We start from the raw sequence: 12,720 nt of genomic DNA, 5'->3' as shown, positions 1-12,720 counted from the left end.
AAGAAAGTTCACCATTTGCTCATGTCGGGGAGCAATCGAAAGTATGATGGGAAAGACACTTTATATTGTGATTATTGCAACAAATGTAAACATACTTGGGAGCCATATTTTTATTAGTCTTCAATGCTGAACTTTCTTGAGACATGGGAGATGTCATAATAACGCTGCCAAGTTCTTCAGACTTCACGGTTCCATAAACTCCCCTAAGAATCGACAATGGGTCATTTCCTTATATTAAATCCTGATGGAGTCACAATCAGAGTCTAGACCAGCAAGGAACTCGATGATTCTACTTTTTCAATTCTCTTTTGCAACTTGATGGTGTCAGCTACACACTCCATCTCGCACGGCTAAAGAAAATCAAGTTCTTCCCACAAAGTTTGAAGAGCATTACAATAGACCGACAAGGGTTTATTATTCTGTCGTGTCTCTACAACTCGACGATTCAAATCATAAATCTGTGTAGCATCACCACTCACCATATAAATCTGAACAACTGCATCCCACGGTTCTTTTGCAGTGGCTAGGTGCATAAAACTACTCCTTATAGATAATCTAATAACCAACTTATTATTAGCACGTTTTCTACCACCTAAGTCTCATAAGCAAGGTCTGTGGTTGTTGGACATGCTTCGCTACCAGTTAAATACCCATTCTTTCCTCTACCAGTGATTCAAAGTTTCACTCAATGAGACCAAATAAGGTAGTTGGTATCATCCAACTTACAAGATGTCATCTTGACATTCATACTATTAATATGAGAGAAGTATAGAGATGCTGCACTCCTAGAGTTAGATGAAGCCATAGATCTACTTTTAACTCAACAACAAAGACAAACTTCAAAGGAGACACCAACTTACAAACATCCACGGGTTCTTCAAAAGCTTCTTTAAACCAGCTTTGTATCTAACTTCAGGGTCTTAATCGCAAATTGAAGCAACAATAGATCAAGTTAAAGAAGAGAACTAAGATGAGTTTTCTTTTCTCTCTCACTTGAGCTCTAATACCATGTGGAAATCAAGAGAGAGTGAATGAAAGAGTGTAAAAACACTCGGAAGTGAGTCTCAATCAGGTAAAAATATCTAAGCATTGTTCACAAATCTCTGTACACTATTTCTACATTAAACAAACGTATGAACCCAGACTATACTTTACACAATTACTGCACGCACACACTGCAGTATCTCATGTAACCTGACCATGAGATTCATAATTCAACACCAAGTCACCCATTCAACTCTTTCCTCGACAAGCAAGCCATGCGAGATGTCTATCTACACGCCACGTTGAGAGGGAGTGTTGAAATGAGTTTCAATCTGAGAGTTCTGTACAGTTAGTGCAAATGTTAGGAATAGCGTAAGTAGATGTTTTCTAGCTAACCCTAAAGTGGGTGCTGCTATATGTTGTAACAATGCCAAGTGCATAGAAAAGAAGTCTCTCCTATGGGTGAATTACACTCTTTCATTCATTCTCTCTGTTTCCACATTTACATGAAGCATGAAACAGTTATTGTGTCTTAGGCATGGAATTTGAAGTGCCAAGACAGATTGCAAGTTTTCTGGTTCGAAATACTATACAAACATGAAGAAATGTTACTCCAGGAGTATAAAATACCCTGAATAAGAAGCATACCTTTTACATTCAAAAGCAAGAGAAGCCTGCAAATGTCTTTGCTTCTCAGCTGCAGTAGTTAAGACACTTCCAGTGGTGAGACTGCTGGCCATCTGCATATGAGATAAACATAATGCTGTTACAACTCCATTCTTTGACATTGATACATAACTTATTGATTGCTTTAAGTATTGGTATCATAAAGTAATTACCAAAGATATTACAAGATCATGTTTAGTTGAAAAGTTATTCAGAAGAGTTTTACCCTTGGCCTGACACAAGAATAGTTGTAACTTTACTATTTCAGACTTGCATCTTATATGTCAACCCACCTCTAACAGAACATCTGGGACAAGGCCCATACCGTGGGAAAATGGCACAAAAGAATTGCAGGCCTACTATTTCAGATCAATAAGGATAATTACCCTTCACAACTTCAGAAGCCAGAGTAGGCACATATATCCCAGCATAGCACTCTCCAGAGATGTAAAATTTGCTTGATAGGAATTCTGGGTATTGCTCGAACCCCTTCAAGCACATAATAAATAAATTAAGAAACACATATTAAATGTTTGGTATGTTGGTAGATTGCGGATGAAGGTATCACTATTCATATACATTGAGATCATTAACCCGCAAATATGAACACAGAAATCTGCAATATTTGGCTTGATCATAAAGAAAACCATGTCCACTGGCTTGATATTGCACTAGTTTCTACAAAATTCTGACTCCAATACTTATGACTTGAGATCATGCACTGACAGCAGAAACAAATGGCAGAAAGATGCTTTAAAAGAAAAGGAAGGACACGGTCACCAATTTAAGGCTAATAGAGTCGAAAGTTGACTGAATACTCTGGTACGTAGTACGTAGAGATACATTTTAGTGTCTAAAGTATAAGAGCATCAGTGAACAAGTTAAACTTGAAAGGTATGCAAGTATATAACCTGTGTCGACATTCCCAGTCCACATGGTTCCCTTTTCCTAAGCTGTAAAAATTTAGAAGTTAACAGACAACACCTCTATGAACAGTATGCACCTTGTGTCAAAACAAAATGCACCTGCAAGAACCAGTATTTGGGATTGGGACCAGGTATTTTGTCCCAGTCCCAAAATACCAAACAAGACCTATACATTGTTTCTTAAGATGAACGCTGCATTTAATGTAAAGATATCAGGATTTAGTGTAAAAGAAAAATGGAGATGCATCTCTGTACACCTTGACCAGATAGAAACTCGTCAACAAATCAACTTACCACTTAAAAATGAAGTAAAAGCAAGAGCACTGCGGCTCATATCTGATTAGACGAAAGTTCAGCTCAGTGATGGGATTGGTTTCATTATAGTTGTAGTGGTAGTCCTGGCAGTACTAATCCACCTTGCACACAAAATGTGCCATCGCCAATGGCCTTCTTCTGTGATGATTATGAATAATGCAACCTGAGTTGCTGACTCATTAAAAAATCTTGTGCTGTGAATTAAGTTAGAAGAATCTAGTTAGAGTTTATTATCCAATGTGATTAACATAGTTACAAACTAGTAGATCGTGTACATATTGAAAAAGCTTATTATATATCTGACCTTATAATTGCACCGACTCGGGATGAAATCGTAAAAACAACAGAACTTGTGTTGAGACTGAAGAAAAGATGCCTTGAGTAATATGTTGAACTTGGCAACATGATTTGGAAAAGTGCAGAAATATCATAAATATGTCCGAGAACACTTAACCTGCTAGATAGCACTGAATTTTCTAGCTTTGAATTACAAAGAAAACCTGTAAGCAGAATCATCATCTTGAAATACGGCAATCATCCTTCTGAGCCCTTAACAGAAAGGTTATGTTTTCTGTTCTGTTGTACAGCCCGTGGAACAAATGTAAAAACTTGATTGTGGCGTCTCCCAATACTGACTGAAGAAGGAGAATAGTCTAATGTGCTCAGTCTGGAAGTGCAGAAACAAGGCTATCTATAGTCTTATTCACAGCCATTCTGCTTGCCTCTTTATCATCTTTCTTACTGATCCTCTTACTATTATTATCAGGTTATTTTTGCGCATGATGCTTCTTCTGCCGATGTTTCTTGGATGGTCGGGCCTTTTCGATGAACTCGGAAGACTTTGGAACTTACGCTTGTCTCCAAGGTTTTGCTGCCAACTTTTGCAGCTTTTAGCTTCATTTCACAAGGATTCATACTGTTTCAGCCATACAAATGATAATTGATCAAGTGTTCAAAATTTATAGTAAATGATGAAATCACTTAGTGCAGGAAAGGGAAAAGCTCTCGCTTCAATTTTCGGTTGGACACAGATAATCACATCTAAGATCATGGTTTAGACTCTTGTAAAAAGTTGAGCTATATTATCAGGACCTCATGTGTGTATATAAATGCTTAACTTGAATGGACACCACAATGACAGATCATATTTTCTACTTGCTGATATTTACCCATGAGGTATTATTGTGTCTCTGTGTGTCAATATTAATTATTGACATTACTAACTATATATACAATGCAATTTTTGCATAAGAGTTTATAAATATCTGTAGTGGTGATCAACATAGAACATTGGGCAAGTACTTAGACAAAATTATCATATAGGAAATCAATACAAGTAAATGAGAAGTACCATTGTAAAGCCTCGTGCAACTTTTACCTGAAAAAAAGAAGCATGCACTTCAGAGACATGTATACTGAGCAGGCGTGACGTTGGGAACACTCTTGAGCACACTGAACAGGATGCAGTATGCCGAGGATGGTAGTTCCTTCAAAGTCCTCCAAAGAATTTAGTCGTGCACCACACCCAACAATTGGACAGTATAGACCCCTGCCCCTAAAGAAGTATAAGGTCAAGAAGACCAAGGATCTTGGAACACAACAAAAAAGAAGCACATACAAAAAATGGAAGCTGATATACAGTGGATGAAGAACAACAACTCGGTAACAACAATAAAACATTAAACTATTAATGGCAAAATAAAAGATACGGTACAATTCTTAGGGATAATGTTGAATGAAAGCCAGTAAACTTGCCTATGGTTGATAAGTAGAGAAATTTCACAGACACGAAACTGCAAATGGTTTCCAAGTATCAACAGATGTCAGCTAGGGCTACAGAATTTCAAATATCCATCTAAAAAACCATCCAAAATTTCCATCAAACCGCAGCAAAGATTTTTTTTTCACTAAACCGCAAAACATACATATTGGTTGAACCCGAGGTAAGATTGCTTTTTCTTGTATACAGTTATCTGGTTAGTATCTAGCCAGTAAGGGGTCCATTTCTAGCTGAATCATGCATCATTGGTTCGACACTGAGGAGTTAGAACAATACAAACAAACAGTCCCAGAATATGTTACTGGTGCGAAAGACCCTATAATACGTACTCTTAATTAGCTCTTGAACGAAAATGGATAAGAGAAACTAGAACAGTAATAAAAACAAGTTGGATTCCTTACCAGGCTTCTTCATCTTCTATATATTGAAGTTGTTATTACATTTCATCTTCAGTTATATCAAAACGCAACCTAAATAAAGAAAACAACGAGATGCCCTATAAGTAAAACATAAAAGCACTGATCGTTGAATACCATACAGAAAACACAAGAAAATTGAAAATTTTGAGGGTAAACACACGGACCCTCATAATTGAAAATTGAAGATTCTGATAACAACTATCCAAGATTAGTTGAAACATCAAACAATCATAATCAGATTTAAGAGAAAAAACCAAAATTCCACATTTAGAAAAATTGATCACTTAAAAAAATGGTTAGGGAAATGAAAAGGAGACGGCCAGAGAAGCTCTCTTTCAAATATTGCCTGATGCGAAGAAGGGAGAATCCGGCTTGAAACTTCGAGAAACTGGATTCCAATATAATTCGTTTCCCTCTGAAACCAACCATCGCCATATTTTTACTCTTTAGATTTTCTTCCACGTGTAAGTCAATAATTACGCAGATTTTTCTTCCACGTGTAAGTCAATAATTACGCGGAGTCAAATGCACGTTTAAGCCGTTAGATGATATTGTAAAAGTCGAACCCTAAACTAAACGGGTAGATTCAGACCCTTATAAATAGCACCTGGGTTACTGAGGCCTTTTGGCTAGAAATTATTCTGTCTAGATAATGACTCGGCAGACTTGTAATCTCATAAGTGAAAACTACAGGGAGACTCATTCTCCCAGACTTTTCCACTACGAAACCCACGCTCAGAAAAACACAGGCGCGCACCCAGTTTCTGGAAGAAAATTATTCTCAAACCCATAATTTCTAAAATTATGTTTCGATCTTTCTTCTTCTTCTTCTCAGATTCGTATCTCCCTACAGCTTTCTTTCCTATCTGCCGACGGAGTCTAAAATCTCGATTGAGATTAGAAATTGCAGCAACCAAGTTGGGTCCGTTTGTCAACTGGATTGGGTGTATTCAAGGGTTCGTTTGTGATTCGAATCATCTACAGTTGAGGTAATGTTTGAGAGGAAGAAGTTAGGGTCTGATTTGTTGATGTAATTGATTGTAATTGATTATGAATGAAGTTTTAGAAAATCAGATAAGGAATTTGGTGAAGTTGCAAAACTGAAATCAACAAAGAAAAGGGGATCTGAGACTGATTGATTAAATGGGTTTTGGTGGTTGTGTTCGAAGAATCGGGAGCTCAAGATGATGTAGAAGTTTGGGTTGTATTTTAACTCAAGAGAGCCAGGAAAGAAGAATTTCTTACATCCCCTCTTATACGGTCGTTACTTTTCCCTTTCTGTTTTTCCTCGGACAAACATCTCATAAACAAGTTTTTTAAGTTTCCCTGCGTTTTGATAGAAGCCTTAGAAATAGAAAATGGAGGAAAAACTGATACAGAGATTAGAATCTGCAGTGCAACGTTTAGAATCACTTTCTTCTGGATTTTGTTATGGTTCAACAGGAATTAGTGGCGTTGGTGATGATAATGCACAATTAGATCCATCAATCTCTGCATATCAAAATCTAATTGATCAATTTGTTGGTAGGATCTTATCTGCTGAGAATATTGGTGGGAATGTTCTTGAAGCTACTAAAGTTTTAGAAGAAGTGTTTTGTGTTCAGAAAGAACTTATCATCAAAGTCAAGCAATGTCAGGTTGGTTTTATGTTGAATACAAATTTCTTTATTTTTTTTGTTTTGTTTTGGAATTCGAGTTTTTTATGGATCGGCATTTTGGAATTAGGGTTAACTATGCTTAGAATTTTTAAGCGTTAAAGGTCTGTAATTTGTCATTGCTAAAAAGACAAACATCATGCCTTCATTGATAGATTGATGGACCAAGGCACTATATATCTTCACAACTCAAAATTAATTGTGAGTTGTAAAGTTGGTGGCTAGTTATACATGACACGTTGTTATGACCGCATAACATGTCATGCGGTCGAGAAAATGTCTGCATAATCTTTCATGCATCAAGAAAATAGCTGCATAACCTGATATGCATCCAAAAATATGGCTGCATAACGCATTATGCATCCAAAAATATGGCTGGATAATGCATTATGCATCAATTTTTTCTGTATCCACTAAAATCAACCAAAACAGTGGCTACATAACTTGTCATAGATGAAAATGGATGCATCACTTGATATGCATCCAAAATATTGTTGCATAATGCATTATGCATCGAGAAAATTGTTGCACAATCTTTTATGCATCGAGAAAATAGATGCATAACCTGATATGCATCCGTAAATATGGATGCATACTGCATTATGCATCATTTTTTTTATGTACGCACTAAATCAACCAAAACAATGCTGACATAACTTGTTATAGATGCATAACTTTGTTATGCAGTCGAGAAAATGGTTGCATAACTCGTTATGCGTCTGCAGAATGTGTTATGCATCTTTTTTGGTGGCTGCATAATGGTTATGTATCAAGTTTTCGAAAAATTTACATAAATTGGTGATCACCTCCGATTTTTTCGTGAAAAACAAAAATTTGATATTCTTGTTTGTACTCGTTGCATAGCTCTCTTAAAAAGATTTCCAACGATATAAAATTTGTAAAATTCCAAGGCACGGATTTTTAGATATGTAATGTCCAAGTTGTGTTGCCAATTATACCCTTGAAAAATTAGGGTGCATAACGAGTTATCCCTGAAAAAAATAGTATTAATCCGTCATGCAGACATATTTAATAATTTCATATAATTATGGGTGTCACTGTACCCAAAATTAATTGTGGGCATGACAATAAAAATATTATTTTTTTTGGATCTCCCCCTAATTTTCCCATCTCATAACCTCGTTCAAAAGGTGGTGAAACTCATACTCAAAACTCCCTCGGACATAAGCATTTGTTGAATCACGCAAGTCCTTTGCGTGCTGATAACTTAGTATTCCTATTATGCATGCACGTTTAACCTACAGCCGTATATCTAAACTGAGGTGACTACCAGTGAAACAGTAGTTACAAAAAGTAGAACATGTCTGGTTTTTCAGTTTGCAGACATAAAATAAAAGATTCGCCATGAGAGTCCACTGCATACTAAGAAACCGAGGCCATGAAAGTGCATACTAAGAAACTGGCGCATTTTTTCTGCGTATGTGATAGAATGAAAGAACTTGACTAATAAGATGTTGGGAGATAGTAATCATCGTTTCCGTTTCACACAGAGTATACAAACCTATATAATCATGTATAGTACTATCAGCTCTGTTTTAGTTATAATCAAACTTCTATTACAGAACTACAATATACCAAAGAAGGCTAGCCCCCACTAAAGGGGAAAGGTAAAACCAATAAATCACTATGAAGTGTGACATCATAAGCTCCTAAGAACAACACATTTTTCAAACAGTGCAGAGAAAAACATTTAAGCAGGTACTGCGAAGCTCGTCTGGGTCCAAGATGCAGCATCCATCACCGCACACATATCTGATTTCTCAAAATCAGCAACCTGTGATGATAATGCCATTCAAAATATAGTTTTTCAGTTACGCTGTGAACACTAAACATGACAATTGAGATGGATAGTCAGAAAGAACGACTACCTTTTCATTGCAGTGTGGGCAGTAATGATATTTATGCCAGAGACAATCCATTGATGGACAAAGAAAGCATATCCCGAGCATGAACGGCATCATGCAACCCACAACAGCTGCTAGACTTGGTTTCGACCTGCATCACGTATAAGATGGACAGAATTTAGACCAATTGGTGTAACTGATAAGAGCTAAAAGATGTTCAGAGATTAAAAACAATCAACCAAAAATGCAGCATTTATGTTATTTGCACTGGGAAAGTGAGGGTTGAGACAGTACAAATCCGGCCTACTACGCTGCTAACAAGGGCTGAGAATATAAGCTTAGCCCAATTTTCCCTACTACCCACATTTTCAGTTTCTCCATCCCTTCATCTCCCCATCTCTAGTCAAAGCTAGACGCAACACTTTCAGAGAAGGGTATGAATACAACGATTAGAACAAGACCCTCTTTGGCTCTTTGACATGATCAGATTCAACAACCAAGTGAATTAAGTTGAAGAACGGTTGGCTATATAACCTCAATTCTTAACTTCAAACACTACTCAAAAATCAATCCGATTTATACTTTACCACAGAAGCAGACCCAAATATAACAAAACAGCAACAAACTGCAGCTTGTACCCTATTTACACCAGTACAGGGCAAAACAAGAGTTGGAAAAGGAGTAGAAACGCAACCTTTTCTCCCTACTACGTCCTGAACTAGGGCTGAGTGTGATATTGCATTCCCATCCCTTCATCTACCCACTGCTACTCAATACTTGTACCCTATTTACACCAGTACAGGGCAAAACAAGAGTTGGAAAAGGAGTAGAAACGCAACCTTTTCTCCCTACTACGTCCTGAACTAGGGCTGAGTGTGATATTGCATTCCCATCCCTTCATCTACCCACGCTACTCAATACTTGTGCAAACTTAGGCCAAAAACTTGTGTGGACCGTATAAATACATTCATAAGTAATTCTAGGGTTTCATTTTCTCCCTCATAATCACTTTAACATAATCAAATTCAACAACTGAAGTGCACTAAAATTGGAAAACAATTGACTAATTCAACACGAATTCAACATTTGAATACAAAATTTGAAGACCCGAAAGACATTATTAACAAGAATTCCCAGAATACAACTAAATAAAATCAAACATACACCCAAAATTCCCAAATCAACGAAATGAAACAGATAAATCTGAAGTTAAACATGTACTTACTTGACGGTAGTGATTCCAGAAGAACCACAGTAGACACAATTGAAAGGAGCAGGAGTATCTCTAAAGATAGTTTGCTGTAATGGAATTCCTTTTGGATCGACGAAAACTGCGTTTGGTGGGATCATTCCTGATTGATATGGATTTTCACTCATGAAATATCCTTGCCCTTGATGACTCTGTTGTTGTAAAGGTACTGGATTTTGATAGTTTGGGTTGTATGGAATCCCGATTGCTGGTTCTTCATATTTCGCAGCCATTATTTTGATTCAAGGAATTTTGATCGGAGTAAAATTGAAGTAATTTCTGAAGCAGTCTTCTTCTGTCTACAGAGAGGAAGAGTTTATATAATGATCCGACTGCGTAAAATTCTATACCGCGTTGGAATTGAAGTAATTTCTAAGAACTTTCTTTCTTTCCGTCTTCCAACTTCGTTACTTGTGAAAAATAACAGATACCCCTAACTATATGGGTTCAATATAGAGAAGCCCCACTAAATGGATCATTAGCTATCAACTCCATACTTTCACTTTTTAATATTTCTAAGCCCGGAATTTTTATTTTTGGTGCGGGGGTTTGAATTCTTCTAGATTGCTGATGTTATCACCTTTTTTAATAAATTTAAAAAATATCAAAATTAACCTCCAGTAATTATAGTTGTTTTATAACATAAACATAAAATCAAATCAGTTTTTTAGCTCTCTCTTCTCTCTGCTTTCGTTAATTTTTTCTTCAGAAACAGAATTAGATTTTTTTTTACACGAATCGTTGCATTGAAGAACAAGGATTCGTTAGTTTGCTGTTGTGTTGAAGACAAGAGGAAGAACAAGGATTCGTTATTATTTTTCTCAATTTGTTGATGTTATTCACTAGATTTCAGATCTGACGAGATTGAGACAATGCATTGAAGAACAACAAATAGGTTTGTATCAATTTATCTTTTCTGTTTGTATCAAATAGGTTTGATTCATTAGTTTTTCTGATCGATTGTTTGATTTCGATCTTCTACTGATCTTCGATTTTTGTTTTGTTTCGATTTTGTTGAGTCTGAGAAGAGGAAGAAGACATGTTGGAATAGAGAAATCAACATGGGTGTGTTATCGATCTAGTTTTCAATTCCATTGATTTCGAATTTTATGATTTGGATCTAGTTTTTTCACTTTTTGATTTGGTTGATACTGAACATGATTTGGTTGATACTTACAACAGGTTGGTTGATACTGAGAAGAGGAATAGAAAAAACATTGTTTCATAAGAAAGAAAACAACAAATCTAGGTAAGAATTTTATTTTGGTTTGATTTCAAATCTTTTTTTCAATTTTTTTTTAATTATTTGTTGTTCTTGCATGTCCGATCTGAGAATTTGTTGTTTACTTTTTGTTGATACTGAGAGGAGTATGAAGAAACAATTTTGTTTCAGAAGAACAACTTCAAATTGATGTAGAGATACTGTTTTTTGTTACAATATGTGTAACTTGAGGTTACACATATATATCATGTTATATTTTAAGCATGTGTGTTTGTGGGTGAAAACTGTTTCTGCTGATTTTGGTAATTTTGGGTGTGTGGATGAGAAACGAATCTATACCCTAGACTAGAGCTGGAAAACGGGCGGGCCGGGGCGGGCTTGTTACGAGTTACACGGGTTCGGATTAACATGGGCTAAAACCTGCGGGTTGATATTCTTCACGGGTGGTCATTTCTTCAACCCGCGCCCGTAACGGGTAAAGCTTGCGGGTTCACGGGTTGGCTGGTTTCTGGTGAGTCAACTCGTCAGAAACCAATTTGACAGAGTTTCCTCTGAATTCTGGTCTATATCCGGCCACATTCAGGCCATCTAAAGCTCCTTCTCTGCAACCTAGCATCCATCTAATTCATTTGATATTTCGATTCAATTCAACAAACAGATTTAACAGTCACCGTGTCACACCAAAATTTAAAAATATAATGAAAGGGTCAAGAAAATTGCAAAACTTAACAATAAATTGAAGATGATGTCCAGTTATCCACCATACGCATTATTATCTTGAATACATGAAACTAGCCTGAAGCATGTAATACATCAACATTATGCTCCATTGTTGAATTTAATAAACACAATTTAAGTCTTAACAACCAGATTCCCAGAACCCAGTCATGGATAATACTCAACAGAGAAACAACAAGCAAGGAATTTCACTAAATAAACCACCACTTTGTTCTTTCAAGGTAACACTAGTCACTAGGTGTTGCCAAACAAAGCATACAATCAGTAAAGATGAATGAAAATGTAAAGAACCAACTGTAGCCAAGCCCAAATTAAAATAAAACCTAACATTTTCATGGAATGACGGCTACTGGCTTTGAGACAATTGCTTGCAATAAACACAATCACATAAATAAGCAAATCCCTAGTTAAAACCACATAGTTTGAGCCTGTTGCGTATAAAATCTCAACACAATCACATAAATCAGTCAAGTGCTAATCAAAACATCCATCCAAATAAAAACCCATCCTTTAATTCCTCTATTCATAATCAATTTTATAGTAATTAGTTATGAAATCAAAGAACCCTAAATTACTTTTTTCTTTGTGTCTGAACTCTGAATCACCTCGTTGATCAACTTGTGAAGGAAACTTAGCAGCAGCAACAACAAAAATTTAATCAACAGCAGGAGTGATGGAGGTGGTGAGGACTGAGGACTGAGAAGGGAGGCGCAGCCGCGGCCGCAGGAGAAGACGGTGGGAGAACAAAGAAAAGAAAGAGGAAGAAGAAGAAGAATGAAACGATCTGTCTAGGGTTTTAGTGTTTTTATAGGTTTAACGTAGGGATAGCATTAAGTATTGACCCAGTCCTACATAATCCAACGGTGAAAATTAAATGTAATTTATTAATTATTATTGTACA

General features: G+C 36.4%; 1 protein-coding gene and 1 long non-coding RNA gene across 5 annotated transcripts; both read right to left on the bottom strand.

Annotated features, from left to right (window-relative positions):
* Nucleotides 1–879: 879 nt before the first annotated feature.
* Nucleotides 880–5,500, bottom strand: LOC113281114. Of its 4 annotated transcripts, none has more exons than XR_003325914.1 (8): nucleotides 5,255–5,500; nucleotides 5,073–5,141; nucleotides 4,270–4,446; nucleotides 3,196–3,807; nucleotides 2,871–3,085; nucleotides 1,944–2,139; nucleotides 1,633–1,724; nucleotides 880–1,325 (listed from the first exon to the last, which is right to left on the bottom strand). It is a non-coding gene; the product is annotated as an uncharacterized LOC113281114 (long non-coding RNA). The 4 variants fall into 4 exon arrangements; XR_003325911.1 differs by having other exon boundaries at nucleotides 2,037–2,139; nucleotides 5,255–5,498; XR_003325913.1 differs by having other exon boundaries at nucleotides 2,037–2,139; nucleotides 4,270–4,440; nucleotides 5,255–5,498.
* Nucleotides 5,501–8,191: 2,691 nt separating this feature from the next.
* LOC113281113 (GSH-induced LITAF domain protein-like) lies at nucleotides 8,192–10,262 on the bottom strand. The gene is made up of 3 exons (XM_026529761.1): nucleotides 9,836–10,262; nucleotides 8,635–8,761; nucleotides 8,192–8,540 (listed from the first exon to the last, which is right to left on the bottom strand). Exons 1-3 carry the CDS (start codon nucleotides 10,090–10,092, stop codon nucleotides 8,457–8,459), a joined length of 468 nt encoding a protein of 155 aa, XP_026385546.1. The 5' UTR covers nucleotides 10,093–10,262; the 3' UTR covers nucleotides 8,192–8,456.
* Nucleotides 10,263–12,720: the final 2,458 nt, after the last annotated feature.

This window comes from Papaver somniferum, chromosome 5 (genome assembly GCF_003573695.1).
Source record: "Papaver somniferum cultivar HN1 chromosome 5, ASM357369v1, whole genome shotgun sequence".
Lineage (NCBI taxonomy): Eukaryota > Viridiplantae > Streptophyta > Magnoliopsida > Ranunculales > Papaveraceae > Papaver > Papaver somniferum.
The sequence above is the reverse complement of the archived record's forward strand: the minus strand, read 5'-3'. Positions and strand labels throughout refer to the sequence as shown.